This window comes from Muntiacus reevesi, chromosome 5, assembly GCF_963930625.1.
Source record: "Muntiacus reevesi chromosome 5, mMunRee1.1, whole genome shotgun sequence".
Taxonomy (NCBI): Eukaryota; Metazoa; Chordata; class Mammalia; order Artiodactyla; family Cervidae; genus Muntiacus; species Muntiacus reevesi.
Window position 1 is genome coordinate 45,363,250 of NC_089253.1, and position 16,264 is coordinate 45,379,513.

General features: G+C 53.2%; 1 protein-coding gene across 8 annotated transcripts in view; it reads right to left on the reverse strand.

The window, feature by feature from the left end:
* The window catches only part of SHANK2 (SH3 and multiple ankyrin repeat domains 2), a 550,522-nt gene that overhangs the window by 146,700 nt on the left and 387,558 nt on the right, over positions 1 to 16,264 (reverse strand). For all 8 annotated transcript variants that reach the window (XM_065937982.1, XM_065937978.1, XM_065937980.1 and 5 more), the window contains one exon: positions 14,898 to 15,022. In XM_065937982.1, the coding sequence (XP_065794054.1) occupies positions 14,898 to 15,022 (125 nt within the window). The remainder of the gene's footprint in view (positions 1 to 14,897; positions 15,023 to 16,264) is intronic.

Genomic DNA, 16,264 nt, shown 5'->3' on the forward strand with positions numbered 1-16,264 from the left:
ACTCAATCTGCTTAGCCAGTGCCTCCCCTCAAGATCTGAACTATTTCATCACCTCCAATTGGGCCTCCAGGCTGGGCAGTAGGACCCACCTGGAAATGTGACAAGGGGCACTGCAGGCCTCGACCCCACGCTCTGAGTTCAAGTCTAGACCCACCGTGAGAGCTGTGAATCTGGGCATATCTCCTGGTCTTTTTCAGCCTCAACGTTCTCATCTACAAAATGGGACCAGTGAGAGAACTGACCTCCTGGTGCTGGGAGGAGTGTGAGATGAACCCTGTGCGTACAGCTGAGCGGCAGCAGCAGCAGCAGACACATATGCTTACCAAGCGGCCAGGAACCCACGTCTGGGGGAACATCCGTCACCCAAAGCGGCACTGGCCCGCCCTGCTGTCACCGCTGTCCCCACCGCCTGCCTCAGACACGTGATCCATGCCCCGTTCATTCAAGGTGTCCCCTTCCCAGGCTTGCCCATCCCTCCCACCTCTGTTCGTCTTGGCAGGTGGCCCACCCAGGACCCCCAGAACCCAGCATCTGCGGCCCTCACAGCCCGTCCTCATTGTCCTCCTCGCCGCCCAGCCGGCGGTCATCTGGTCCCTCTGGCCCCTGCTCCTCCTCACTTCTACCAGCTCCATTTCGGCCTGTGTAAATCCAGCAGCAACAGGCTTCTGTGCCTCCTTTACGGAAACAACATGCCCGGGGCAGGTGCAGCCCTCTGAGGCACGTCCCACCTCTAGCGACCAGCCTGGGTGCCCTGTCGGCCCAGGGAGATGTCCCCACCCCGCTGGCCCCCAGACCCCCACCTCTCGAGGCCCCGCCCCTCGGCTCGTCGTGTTCGGGACGCTGGCCAAGATGCTCTGTGCAGCTGGACCATCTCAGGCCCTCCTGGGAAGCAGGTTCTGCGGCTCTCTCCCGCCCCAGGAAGCCTTTCCCAACCCTCCAGCCCACCACCGTTCCTCCCTGGCGAGCCCCTTTCAGTTCAGTTCAGTTCAGTTGCTCAGTAGTGTCCGACTCTTTGCAACCCCGTGAATCGCAGCACGCCATGCGTCCCTGACCATCACCAACTCCTGAAGTCTACTCAAACTCAGGCCCATCGAGTTGGTGATGCCATCCAGCCAAGCCCCTTTACTCCATTCCTTATTCCAGGCCATGCGGCGGAGGCGTTCAGGGCGTGTGCTCGGAGGCAGTCATGGCCTGGGCCACAGCCCGGCCTTGCCCCTCACCTGCTGTGTGTCTGTGGGCAAGTGAGTCTCCCTCTGTGCCCCAGCCTCTCTGTGCGGAAGAAGTTGCTGATCGGAATATCCAAACTCAAATGAGCACTAAGCGTGGTTCACGCGTGGGAAACTGAAGACCACGCCTGTTGTGCACGGGAAGAACTCAAGAAATTCGAGCCTTTCCCATCGTCACTGCTGTCACTGTAGTCTGTGTTGCTTGCGGTCAGCATATGCAACCTAAGAACAAGCTCGCTTTCCAGAAATCCCAAGTGGGCTGTAGCTCTTAGCTCACATCTTTAGGAGCCGAACACCCCTGGTCCTGCAGGTGGCTGTACTCAGCGCACTGGCTACAAAACGGGCTTCTCAGTTATCTCAAGAGGTAAAGAACCCACCTACTGATACAGGCGGCTCGGCCCCTGGGTCAGGAAGATCCCCTGGAGGAGGAAATGGCAACCCTCTCTAGTATTCTTGCCTGGAAAACTCCATGGACAGAGGAGCCTGGAGGGCTGCTACAGTCCACGAGGTCGTAAAGAACTGGACACAATTGAGTGAGCACACATCAGCTCTCCAGCAGTGACGCCGCCAGTGGGTTTGAGTTCTGTCTCCGTGGGCTGGGGCTATCTCTCCTCCCCCTGCTCCTGGCTTCCTCCTCCAGGCCCAGCATCGAGGTGGTCATTTACTAAGTGCTCACTGAATATTGATTCAACCCAAAGTTCGGTCGGCAGTTTAGATAAACAGCTACTTTCTGACCCAGCAAGCCCACTCTCAGGTTCAAACACCTAAAATCTGAAAATAGGGACTCAAATACCTGTACACTTATGTTCACACCAGCGTCATCCACAAACAGCCAAAAGGTAAAAACAACCCAAATATCCATCAACCAATGGATGGATCAACAAAGCATGGTTCATCCATCATTGGGATGTTATCTGGCGGTGGAAAGAAAAGACAGGCTGCAACCTTAGAAACGCTATGTTATGTGAAAAGGCCACGGGCTGTAGGAGTCCTCATATATGAAAAGTGCAGAAGAGGCAAAGCCATAGAGAGAGAAGGCACACTGGCAGGAGCCTGAGGCTGAGGGGAGTGCGGGGAGGGCGAGTGTGCGCTAAGTGAGTATGCGGATGCCTTTCTGGGGTGACACAATGGGTTCTGGAACTAGACAGAGGTGAGGGTTGCACAATATTGTGACCGTACCAAATGCCCCGGGATTGTACGTTTAACATTATTGTTCTTCAGTCGCTAAGTTGCGTCCTACTTTTTGTAACCCCGTGAACTGCAGCACGCCAGGCTTCCCTGTCCTTCACCATCTCCCAGAGATTGCTCAAACTCAAGTCCATCGAGTTGGTGACGCCATCCAACTATCTCATCCCCTGCCGCCCACTTCTCCTCTTGCTCTCCATCTTTCCCAGCATCAGGGTCTTTTCCATTGAGTTAGCATTTTGACTCAGGTGGCTAAAGTATTGGAGCTTCAGATTCAGAACCAGTTCTTCCAGTGAATATTAAGGACTGGTTTCCTGTAGGATTGACTGCTTTGATCTCCTTGCAGTTCAAAGAGCTCTCAAGAGTCTTTTCCAGCCACAATTAGAAAGCATCAATTCTTTGGCACTCAGCCTTCTCTACGGTCCAGCTCTCACATCCATACATGACTACTCGAAAAACCATGGAGCTTTGTTGACAAAGTGGTGTGTATATTTCACCACAATAAAAAATGATATACACAAGGAAGAAAGTACCTCTGGCACACACGTGACAAAAAGTATCTCTAACAGATACGTATGAAGAAATAAAAATCCAAGAAGATAAACCTTGTTACAGTAACCGTGTCTCCTGGCAGAATCACCTGACTCTCCCGAGGTGACAGCTCAAGCATCTGAGAGGCAGGACTGCGACCCAGCGTGGTACTGGGGCCCGCTCACCATGTAGCGGCTCTGGGACTCTGAGTTTGCTGTGGGGACTTTTCTGGGCCTTGGTTTCCTGCTTTGAGAAATGGTGACAGTGTGAGAACCCATCTCTCAAGTTTCTGGTGAGGCCTAAACAGATCAGTACACAACAGAACTCAGGAATGTGACAAGTGCAACAGCAGCTGACACAGAAATGGGCTGGGGAGGGTGTCCAGCCCAGCGTTCTTGTTTGGCAGAAGCCCAGAAACTTGGGTTGCTGTACCAGGAACCACGCCGCCAAGCACCAGCCTGGCTCTCAGCAGCCTGCAGCCAGGAGTGACCACAACAGGCCTCGGTTTCTGGCCAGCTCAAGGGCCGAGCATTGCCCTCCTGCCCTCTTTCTCCCAGCCTCAGCCTCAGCTCTCCAGGACCCGTGCTGGGCACTGGGGGTCCCGGAGCTCACACCTGACCTCATCATGGTGAGTCCCATGGTGGAGAGGTCCCCAGGCAGTGAGACTCTGCCTAGTGGGGGGAGGGGAGAGCCTGGCCTGGCCAAGAGGACTCTGTAACCCTCCCTCGGGCTAACAACAACAGCAACAATAATAGCAATGATTCCCCTTGTGCAGACTAGGAGTCTTCTTTGCGGATGAGGCCACTGAGGCACAGCAGGGTTGTGTGACTTGCCCAAGGCCACACAGCACACACGCAGAGGAGCTGGATTTGGACCCAGGTGGGCTGACTCTTGGAATTGTGCTTTTCATCTCTGCTCTAACCTGCTTCTCAAGGGCAGCAGCCCCCAGTCTGGTCTCTCCACCTCCACCTCCTTTCTTCACAAGGCCCTAGCCCAGGGACTCACAGGCCACGGCCATCCCTGCTAAAACGCCCGAGGTAGCCTGCTTCCATGACAGAGTGAAGTCTCACTACTCAGCTTGGCTTTCAAGGCCGTCCCTGGTCTTCAGGCCCATCATTTCTGGGCCTACTGACATTTCCCACACATTCCTGCACATTCTTGCCTCTGAGCCTTTAACCAGTCTATGATGGTCGTTTATCTCATGGAGCTTTCAGGCCAGGCAGGGTTGATGACTGGTGCTGTGAGCGGACATCCTGGAAATGTTGGGGCCTGAGGAGGGGCCACTGGGCAGAGAGCTGAGGGGGTGCTGGAGTTACCCTGGTGGAGGAGGAGGAGGAGGAAGAGGGGAGACGTCCAGAGAGAACGTGCGGAGCAGTGGTGAGAGAGAGGGGCAGGGGGGTGTGGGCCGGTGCCGTGGGTGGCAGGGGGTATGGAGCACATCTGGAAGACCAGTTAGAGAGGGCCAGGATCAAGGCTGATCCGCCACTTTCCCCACTCATCCGAATAATCCGTTCCTCCCTCTCCAACCTAGCCAGGTTTACAGGCCTCTCTGCACAAACCGCCCCCCCCCACCCCCGCACACACACTTTGCCCCTCGAGGCAGACATGGTCTCCTTTCATTTCCAAGACCCCCAGCCTTGCCCAAAGAGGGCTGAGCACACTGGGAACTTTGCTGTCTGAAACGGAAGGTCCCGGGGAAGGCAGACACGGAAAACAGGCTGGTGGGGGGTTGGTCTCACGCCACCAGAGCAAAGAGACCATTCTCAGGATTTTGCAGCATCAGACAGCAACTGTGGCCTTCTATACCCCCTTCCCCGCCCCTTCTCATTTCAATTCTACTTACTGTGGGCACACACCCCCTCTCATTCCCGAGACTGACAAACTCCATCAATTAAAAGACCCTACAAGGTATTTAGCACAGGCCTTCTTTCAGTTCATTTGCCAACCTAACCACTTGTATCATGAGACTCCCCACAAAAGGGCACTGCAGACTGAGACAAATCAACGCTAACGAGAGCCTGCAGAGCTCCCTGGGAGGTGGGTGAGTGGGAGGAAGGGAGGGAGGGAGGGCAGGTGGAAAAGACCCAGGAGGACTCCTGGCAGGCAAATCAAGAGGCCCATCAGAGAAGCCTGAACCAGAAGCTTCATATGTGGCGATCTCAGCTCACTATGCTTTCTGCAAACCTCACCCCAGTCCACACCAGGGATGGATGTACTGCATCCTTCATGGATTGAGAAAGATCATTATAACATTACATTTCAGTGACCCAGAACATCAACCAGACCCAAGCTTGGAGTCAGCTGAGATTCAGAATCTCCCTGTGGGGCCCTGGCAGGCTAACTAATCTCTGTTTCATTATCTGCAAAATGGGCATAAAACACCTACTTCCCCAGAGTGTCCATCGTTGAGCATGTGGTTTGGGGTCTCTTTTATACATCAGATACTATGCCAGGCACTGGGCACACAGTGGAGACCAGGTCAGCAGACTGCCCAGACCACAGGGAGCAGGTATTCTTAGGAGGAAGACCGCCGGCAGTCAACCGCCCAACACGGGAGAAGATTCTGACAGAGAAGGAAGCACAGAGTCAGGGGCAACCAGAGGGAGCCTGGAAGCCCTCCCTGACAAGCTGGCGGTGACAAAGGGACGGCTGGCTTTGAGCACAGAGGCAGCACAGATGCTTAATCACATTGATCCCTTCACCCCTCCTCACAGAAGAGTTGTCTCCACCCACAGACAAGCACACTCACTGAATCATAAGCTGCTGTGTCCAGGAAGGCCAAGGACACAGGACACAGAGGTGAGAGCAGAAGGGAATGAGGGAGGGGAAGGGCTGAGCCCTTTCACCAGGCTCCGGATGGGAGGCTGCATCCTCTCACTTCTCTGGTTCAGCACCCTGGAGAGATCCACCCACCAACCCTTCTCCGTGGATAGATTTCAGCACCCTGGACAGATCCAAGCCCTGAGCGATCCAGCACCTTGGACAGCTCTGGCCACACCACCATTCCTTCTGTAGCTCTCTTCCACTGACCCGTCACACGCAGTCACCCCTACTCAAACTGACATCGCAGACCTTCTCTGGACAAGCCCCAGTCACCTTCAGCTCTGCAATATCTGATCACTCCTCAAATCTGCCCTGAATCTTTCTGACCTCCCAACATCTCCCTGGAGCTCCCTCCCCTCTCCTGTTCTGCCCTTAGGAACCCCATTTATTCATCAAAGTGTTGAGCCATCACCACTTCTTTCATGAAGACCTCTTCCTGACGTAAATCAGGGCCTTCACCATATCCTCCTCTTGCTCTCCTTCCAGGCTGAGTTTCTCGAGGAACCATGTCTGATTCGTGTCTTTTCTCCCAACAGCACTGCCAATGGCACCCGATGGGCACCCAATGTGTGCTGCAGAAGTGAATGAATGAAGTTGCAGAAGTGATTTGTACAACTGCCACCAGTTGTTGAGAGCTCACTCTGCCAGAAGCTGCATGCTTCACACACATTTTTATTTAGTTTGAAACTGAGGCTGACAGATGAAGGGATGTGCCCAAGTTCACACAGTGAAGGAGCGACAGGCCCTCAATTCTAACCCAGATCACACTCACAGCCTGTGCCCTTGACCGCGGCTCCTTTCCGTGTCTATCCGACCCACTGCACTGCCATCTGCCAGTCCCACCGAGCCCTGAGCACAGCAGCCGTGGTCCCCTGAAGTGATTCTGAATCTTTTTTTAGCCTGAAATTGAAATCACTGATGCTTCAAATTAGAACCCCAAAATGAACGAGCCAAGACTTCAGATCTGCAATAGCTAAACCACCCGCATCCACCTTCTCAGCAGGATTCTGGGCTGCTCTTCAGCCTGGACCACCTGTTCTCAGCCAATATGGAGGACAAAGTGAACTATTTTCTAGGTACAGGAGGGGCTTATGTCTACGTGCAGGAAAGGGGTCCAGCTTCCCAGGCACTTCCCTTAGAGCAGTGGCCTCTTTAAAACTTCAGAAAGCAAAGACTTCAGTGCAATGAGCCTTAGACAGCAAAGACCCCAGTGCTATGGCCTTAGACAGCAAAGATCCCACTGGTAGGAGCCTTGGAGGGCAGACTGGAATGACAGCAGTTTGCCCTGGGCACTGGTATCTTCTGAAGGCAAACAACAAAATCAGCTCAACTCCTCTGTGCTGACTTTTATTTGCTACTAAAGGGATGTCTCTCAACCATCACTGAGAAGATGGCTGGAGGCTCAGACCTCAGCAAAGGCCAGGCAAGGGGATGGAGAGGCAGATGAAGATGGCCACTGCCTCCTCCCCTGCAGTGGCTCAGGAGCTGGCAGCCCAGGTGCTGGGGAACTTGAGTGGGAAGCTAGCCGGGGTCCCAGGGCTCTTCCAAAACTAACACAGTCAGAAGCTGCAAGACTTCAGAACAGAAACACTCCATGTTCTGAGGGACCCAGGACAACTGTGAGGCCCTGGTTGTGTTTAACATGAATCTGACATAATTTGACCATCAAAGTACCGATGAGATTCAAGGTCAAGAATTCACCAGTAGCCCTAGCTTCTTGCTAACATCAGCTGGGATTTCCTCTTCAACTTACTGAATTAAATACCCATTTAAAATGACTTAAATAAGAAATAAAGAATTTTGCGGGGTGAAGGAGTGGTAGAGCTCCTGGACTGGTCACACAGGTCACCAGCAGGACATGTGATGAAGCCTCTCATGATATCCTGGAAGGCAGGATAGAGAAACGTGAGCCATGGGGCATGGCTGACAAGGATGCTGGCACTGGGGAAATCACAAAGGGCTCTGGCCTCAGCCCTGGGATTTGTCACTAGAGGGTAAAATGGGAATCAGGAGCAGAAATTCCAAGATTACCTAAAAGGCAGGCTTGTGCCAAAACAGGATTGAGCAAGGCAGTGAGTGCCCGGGGAGCAGAAATTCAAGCCAAATCTGAAGGCATGCCTGCCAAGGATGTTTGGGGCCTGGGGTTGGGCGGGGCAGGTGGCTGCATTCGCTGGCATCCCTTCCACAGAGAGGCACCAGGAAGCTATAGCCAGTGCACTCTTGGCCGGAAGTGACTAACTGTATGTGCTTGGCCCACGGTGGGCGTGCTCTGTACGGCTACACGCTCGAAAGGACGGCGGTAACAACCAGCTGTCATCATTACAACATGATTTTTTACGGAAGGAGAGTTGATTTACGATGTTGTGTTAATTCCCGCTGTGCAGAAAAGTGGTTCAGTTATTTTGGTGGTGGTGTCTAGTCACTAAGTCGTGTCCGACTCTCCTGTGACCCCACGGACTGTAGCCACATGCTCCCTGTTCAGGCAAGAATACTGGAGTGGGTTGCCTTTTCCTTCTCCAGGGGATCTTCCTGACCCAGAGATTGAACCGGAGTCTCCGGCATTGGCAGGTGGGTTCATTTCCCATGAGCCACCAGGGAAGCCCAGTCCAGTCACACATACCTACACATACATACGTGTGTGTGTGTGTGTATACACACATACACGTTCTTTTTTACATACTCTCCACGATGGTTTATGACAGCATATGAATATAGTTCCCTAACTATGCAGTGCTGTGCTAAGTCACTTAAGTCGTCCCTCTGGGCGACCCCATGGACTGCAGCCCACCAGGATCCTCTGTCCATAGGATTTTCCAGGAGAGGATACTGGAGTGGGTTGCCATGCCCTCCTCCAGGGAATCTTCCCAACCCAGGGATCGAACCCTTGTCTCTTGCATCTCCTGCACTGGCAGGCGGGTTCTCTGCCACCATCACCACTTGGGAAACCCCGATGGACAGGAGGACCTTGTTCTTTGTCCACCCTATATATGAGAGCTCGCGTCTGCTAACCCCAAACTCCCACTTCATCCCGCCCCACGCCCCCGGCAGCCGTGTCTGTTTCCTGTGTATGACTTATTATCATTGGCTCAGCTCATTGTCACTGGCTTCATCTCCTGAGTCAGGCATCATTAATGATGATGAAGGACAAGATGATGATCAGCGACAGATACTGACAGGATACTATGCCCAGCACTGCTGGCCCTCCATGATCTCCCAGCCAGCAAGACGAGCTAACAGCAGCCCGCGCGTTTAGAACTCGGGTGGCACAAACGGGGACACCCGAACAACGTGTGTTTGAACTGTGTGAGTCCACACGCATTCTTTTCAATAGATGCACAGTCGGCCCTCCACGCCTGCAGGTCCCACTCCATGGATACAGAATCCTCAGATACAGAGGACTGACCAGGGCAGTGAGCACTGACAGATTTTGCTCTCTGTGGTGGGTGCTGGAATCAACAACCCCTGCCCCCGCAGACACACCCAGGGACGACTGTAGCTGGTTTCCGGTGACAGAGCTCACACAATCACCCATTCTGCTGACAGGGATGCCGAGACCCAGGGAACTCGTGCCGACTGGGGACGTGCAGAAGCACTGACCAGGAATCACCTGGACTTTATTTACTCTCCTCCTGTAATACTTAATTTTCAAGCTGAGGAGGCTGACCGATTATCACCAGATTGTAACAATTGTTTATACCTCCAGCTGGGTTGAAAAGTAACGATTTGGATGAACAGGCTCTAGGGTCCGCATGACATTTTCTAAGTCTCAGTTCTCACGCAGCAGTCTGACAAACATTTTATAAGGTACTCAAACGGCCCCTAAGGAAAACACCAGGGCCTCCCTCAGCGTCCTCACTTCAACGTAAACCGAGATTATAATACAGTTCCAGGCCATCTTTAGTACAAGTATTTAATACGAGGAAAAGTAATTAGCAAACTCAAGCATCACTTTTCAAGGATGAAGGATATTGCTGCCTGCTTTAATTGCAAGGGAAAACCTATTTAGGGAAATGAACACAAAAACGAGATTGGCCACTTCAGGACGAAGACAACAATCACAAAAACCACGGGAGTCTCCAGTACTGCGTGGAGCTGGGGAGGGGCAGCCCCAGGAAAACAATTAATGCCCAGGAAAAGTGCTGCCCTGAAAGCAAACAGTAACTCCTGGGGCATGAAGGCTAAGACGTGCTCATCTACGTGAGATGGCCTCTTCTAAGGAATAATTTTCTGTCTATGAAATGAATCCCCATCAACAATTAATACTGTCGTTCTAGAAAATCTGAGAAATAGAAGTCTGCCAAACAGAAAATAACCACAAGTGATCTCATCACCTACGGGTTAACACTTTCTTTCCTTATTTTTCTATGGTTATTTTGGAGGGAGGTGGTACAATTTAGATGATGTTGTGCAGATAACTTTAATTCTTCTCTCTTCATCTAATATGAGGCAACTGTTTCCTGTTGGTAGGAAGAGCTTCTTGCAAGCATAATTTCTGATGCTTTCTTATAAATCCACAACAGATGCATGGTACCCCCTTAACCATTCCCCTCCACCGCCACCCCTTTCTTTTTGAGGCACTGTGATCTCTTCCTGGCTGTTTTAAGATCATTCCCATAGGATGGGTTCCCAGATGTAAAATTCCTGGTTCAGCTTTATTGTTCTTATTATATACGGTCACATTGATTTCTAAAAACTTCATGGCAATTTATTCTTTTGTGTAGCAACCTAGAAGTGCTGTCACCAGTGATGGGTACAGTAATTAAAAAAAAAAAGTGTTTGCTAATTTGAAAGTAACACTGGCATCTCATCGTTCGTACCTCTTCTTACTCCATGCCTATGCACTCATCCAGAGCATCAAAGCATCTCTGAGCAGTGGTGGTCTTGATGCAGACAGCCTGGGTTGGACTTCCAGCTCACCTGCTGTGTGACCCTGGGCAAGTGATTGAACCTCTCGGTGCCTCAGTCTCAGTTGTAATATGGAGATGACACGAATGCTATTTTATAGGATTATTATGACGGCTGGATGGGTAGTGAAATGCCTGGCAGACACACCCTTGATGATTCTAGATAAGGATAAGAGCCTTTTGTTGTATTTACTGTAACGCTGTTGGCTCTTTTGATGTTTATTGTTTAGCTGTATTATGAGCAAGTCTTGAGATATAAGATATTTTAGATTATACTAAAGTAAAGCAGGAAAAAAAACTCAAGACTTCCAAATGGGGAGGTCTGTGGAAGAAAGCCAGTCCTGATCTTGAGACAACGAGATAAGCACAGTGTCTGCTTCTAATTTTTTGTTAGAATGCTAAATTAAAAGGTTCAAAGAGCCACCCTGATGAGGTCAGCTGGTCTTCATCTTGCCTGCCCACTGGAGCCCCTGGCATCATCACTGAAGCACCCTAAAAACACCGACACTCCTGCCTCGTGATTCCGATTGTGTAGGTGTGGGCTGAGCCCAGGTCTCAGGGCCTCTGGGAGGTCTGCAGGTGACGCTGGTGCACAGCCGAGTTTCACTGGCTGAGGCTGGGGGTTGCTCCAGTTTGTTGAGTCCCTGCAGGAATACAGATGGCATCCCCACCTCCAATCTCTGGAATTACTCCACACGAAACTGTCACCCGTGACATCTACGTCCTCCTGATGACTCCTCATAAGCGGCCCCTCCTGCCCCACCTCATGGGGGCTGAGGAGTCTTCACCCAGACAATCTCAAAGGAACAGCAGACGGGGTACATTCGACACACTGCGCTTGAGGCGGACTCTGCCTCTGGACCCTTTGATTTCAACCCTCCGGCAAGCCTCACCAGTAATCAATTGGGTTTCCTGTTGTAACCAAAAGAGACGTGGGCCTGAATCACTCCTGGCCGGATGGTGGCCCCAACCTCACATTTGACCCGCAAGCGAGGAAATGTGCCCTGACTCTGCCACCTGCTTCTCCCTCCGGACTTTCACTGCCCCCACCCACTTCTCTGAGCATCACCTCCCCCCAGGTCCCAAAGGGACACTCGGCTCCCACTGTGCCCACTCCCGCCGCCCCTAAGAGCGCTCTGGGCAAGCTTCAGTGTCCCCGGCCACCCAGGGGGCTCTGGCCCATCAAACTGATCTGAACACGGTGAACACGTATGGTCTGTGGAACCACCTGTTTGAATGTCCCCATGCATGGAGCACCCACCCCCTGTCCTCCACCTTGAGGGGACTTTTCACACTGCTCACAGTAAGACCAAACCCCGGCTGGAAGACAGCCTTTTTCCATGGAGCTCTACTCAAAGTTTGACTTGTTGGCGGGAGGGGAGGGGCGTGGTCATCAAAGAAACAGTACCAACAGCTAAAGACAGGCTCCTTCTTCCCAAACGTCAGGGCAGAGAGAGAAAATGTAGAGAGTGGGCACCCCAGAAACGCACGCACAGAGGAAACCCTTCTTGACAGAGGTCAATGCCGGCCAGATGACCGTGTGTGCATCCAAGAGGGGAAAATGACATTCGGGAGATGCTGAAGACTTTAGAGAGGGAGCATTCGCTTCAGAAGCTGCCCCTCGGTCCCAAAGTTCAGACTGCAGCATGGGTCTTTATAGAGAAAATAAATATCGGACAGGCTTTGCGCTTTTTTCCAACAGCAGAGAGAAAGGAAGGCTTGTGTGTGGGAGGAAGGGATGTGGACAGACGTGGCCCGCCCGCCCGCACCTGCAGCCTGAAGCTAGGACCCTGCACTTGACCAAGAGCCCAGAAACCCCAGCCTCCAGCACGGCTTCCATTCAAGCCAAAGATCCACCAAAGCATGCGAGTCTAAACAGTCTCTCCAAGGTTGAATCTTTTCACTGAAAATAGTAGAGAAATTTTCTGTTGGAAAAAACATGCACCTCTAGGGCTATAGGTGATTTTACTATTCCAGGGGTGGGATCGGGTGGCGAGGGAAGCAAGTCAATGGGGAGCCTTGGTCTTTCAAACCCAGGACTGAAGGAGAATTTCTGAGCCCCCATGAATGGAGCCTTGGCGTGAAACAGGAGGAGCGGGTTCCCAGTGTCCCCCCGGCCCGTACCCTCTTTAGAGGAGGACCTGGGGAACAGCCTGATAGGGCCTGGGGCTGTCTGGGGCCCATCCCTCCTTCAGGTCATAAAAAGACCAACGGAACCTTAAGACAGCTCTGGGCCAGGATGCCTGGAATCCTGGAATTCAGAGGTCACCTGGAATATGAAAGCTGTTCCAAAATGGCAAGCATGTTTGCATATCAGAGGTTAAAAGCAACGTCAGAGGGGGTGCTTTGAAAACAGAAGGGCATGAATTCTTCATGCTCCTGATTTCCGTGGAGCCCTCCAGCTGACCGGGGCGGGCTGCCTTCTCCCCCGGCCCAGGCGAGGGCTGCGGACCCGTGTGCCAACCCAGCGCGGCTCGGCTGCCTGGGAGAGGGGTGGGCCCAGCGCAGGCTCCACGGCCACCCCACGCTTCTTTATTGACTAGTTTATCAAGGAAACAATGACGAGCCTCACTAACAGGGATGCTCCTGCATCTGCAGCCCTCATTTATTATTTAAAACCAAGAACCAGCAACAGCTTTGTCACCTTACTGGATTCTCTGTCTCTCTCTCTCTCTCACACACACACACACACACACACACACACACACACACACACACACACACGGGAAGGGAACTTACATCACAACTGCATCCTACAGAAGATGATTCAACCCAGTCTCTCCGCATTTTCATGAGGTTACAAATCGAGTTAACCCGTGAAATCACCACGGGCTCCGGTCTCCACCATGCTGGATATGCATTCCACAGTTTAAATGAACAAGAACCTGAAGAAGCACAACTCTTCATCTGAGTCGGGCTCTGATTGGTCAGCAATCACTTAAATACATTTTCTCCCCCCAGTGTATAAAGGGACATCAACACACAATGCCTGGAGTAAAGTAAAGCACCTTCTCCATTTTACCTGGGTCTCTCTTCTAACAGCATCTTTCCTTCAGATTCCCATCCTTAGAAACATCCTCCTTAGAAACACCCAGGAGATCAGGAACAGAACTGCAGCTCAGAAAGCACTCTTGGAAGCTGAGGCATATCAGAGACGAATGGCTTCAAGCGGCCATCTCGCCATGACCTGGATCTCCTCCTTTCCAGAATGAACAAGTGTCTGTTGGCTGGCCCCACGGCGGAGGCCCCGAGCACCAGGCTGGAGATCGTGCACCCATTCTTTCCACCTGCAGTGCCTTTCCAGAGCAGACGAGAGGGCTGAGGGTGAGCCCCGAGGAACGCTCTTCCAAGAGACGTGGACTCCGCGTGGGGGCCATCTGAGCTTACCGAGCGTCTTAGAATATTTTCAAGGCACAACATATTCTTCTATTCTTGATATTTCCAAAGAGTAACACGTTCCTTTTGAAAGTAACACCTAAACCCGCAAAAAGCAGGGAGCTCAGGTGTGCCAGCAGCTTGACACCTCATGCACACCAGCATGGCCAACTCCAGGTAAGACCTGAAGCGGCTGAGAACTCAGATCTGGTGGGATTTTCTTAAATGACGAGAGGGCTCCCTCCATTCACCTATTAGCAAAGGCTGGTTTTCACAGCATCTAAATCTACAAGCTTCTTTTTGGCACCACCAGCTCCAGCCACCCAACTTGCCCAGAGTCCTCGGTCCTTGAAGACCATCACCCGTCTGACAGGCCAGTTACTTCAACTTGAAAATCAAGACTCTCAACCACCGACATGACAGACCTCACAGGAGCGAGACCCACGGCACCGAGCTTTCCACCTGCCCTCGGGGCACAAGCACGGGCCAAGGCTTCTCTTGGGTCTGTTCAAACAGTCACAGCTAAGCCACCCACAGACCCGCACAGGTCCCTGACAGCAGGGCAACCAGCTTCCTCTTACTTCTACCTTCTACTTCAAGATCAACAGCCAAGTTGCAGACACTGTCAGCCTCCAAAGAGATAAAGCCAAGGCCTCAAAGACAATCCCAACGCACTGTCCGCAGGAAATGACATCCACCAGAGGTGGAAACAACCGAGGAAGCCCCCGGCCAAGGCAGCCTCCACAAGGGCCCCCAGCCTGGCTCCCTGGCCACGCCGCCAAGACCACAGACGCAACCCCAAGAGAGCCGGCGCTCTCCCCAGGCAGAAGGAGACGAACACCGGTGTCCCTACCTCAATCAAGAAGTCCCCGGTCCTCAGTCCGGCTTGCCATGCCACCCCGCCTTCATCCACAGACTCCAGGTACTGCAGGGCTGGGAACGCCGGAGTGGGCGTGAATTCTTCGATGGGCGTATCCGCTGGGAAGACAAGGTGTACCTTGTTACAAGGCTGGGAAATGTTCGCAGGTTAGCCCAGGCCTCCCACGGGACCCTGGGAGGAAGCAGGCCCTGTGTCTCCGTGGGAAGTGGGTGGCCCAGACCAGCTCTCCCCTGGGAAGGGGCTGACACTCATGGTCATGGGCCAACACCAACTCAAGCGATGGACCCAACTGCTTTTTGGTGCCTCTCGGCCTCTGAGCCAAAAACACACAGGATACCCTGCTCCCCTGTCCATGTCTATATGTACATGCCTGTCATTTTCTTTAAAAGCATCAGTGACTAAACATTTTCAGTTCTAAAAATGGAAAAGTTCCCCCCATAACCACATGGAGCTACAGAAACACCACACTGAACCGCTTGCCAAATTTACATCTACGTAGACTCGCAACCAAGGGAATTCAACTTGGAGCGTGGACGGAGCAGAACGCTGACCCAGTGGGTGGCTGCAGATTTGGAATCTGCTTATGAGTCCTCTCTGCCGGGAGCCCGGCTCCCTGTGGCTACTCTGCTGCCAGCGTCCGCAGGAGGGCTGGGGCCCCCGCTGCTCAGCAGAGCCAGCATTGGCTTCCGGGGGCCAGAGCTGCGGAGCCAAAGTCTGGGGCAAGAGGTGGACGCTCCTGGGTGGTCCCGAGGGGCTGGGGGTGGGGGGGGGGAGGAAGCCGGCCTCGGCCGGGGGAGGGGAGACACCTCACAGTCATGGACTCTCAGGGGCAGAGCGATCTCCCCCTCCCCGTGGACGGGCTGCTGCCTGGGCAGCTGGAGCCTGGAGCAGGTGGGGCTGGCTCCGGAGCAGGACGCCTTCCCCCCGCAGCACAGTGCTGGACCCCCCCCAGCGCAGCCCTGAGGCTCCGAGATCAAACTTGCACATGGTTTCCCCACACGCTTGGGGCACAGATGTCTCCTCTCACCGGGAGGAGATGCCATTTTGTTTCATTTTGGCAGTGGGGGGGCCCTCCCGAGTTCAGGGCTGCGGGGGGGGGCCGCACTGCCGCTGGACCCGGTTCCCGGAGCCCCCCACCGTGGGCCACGTGACGCGTGTGCCGCTGGCTGGGCCACGGCGGAGGGGACCATCTTGCCACATTCCCTTTGCAAAGTCACCTTAGAGGCGGGCACCCAGCCGCCTGCTGCACTCAGGGGGGCCGAAGCCCACTCCCAGAACGGGGCAGTTCGGAAATCCCTGAAGGAAACTCGGGACTGGGTAATTCTGGGCGACTGACACCA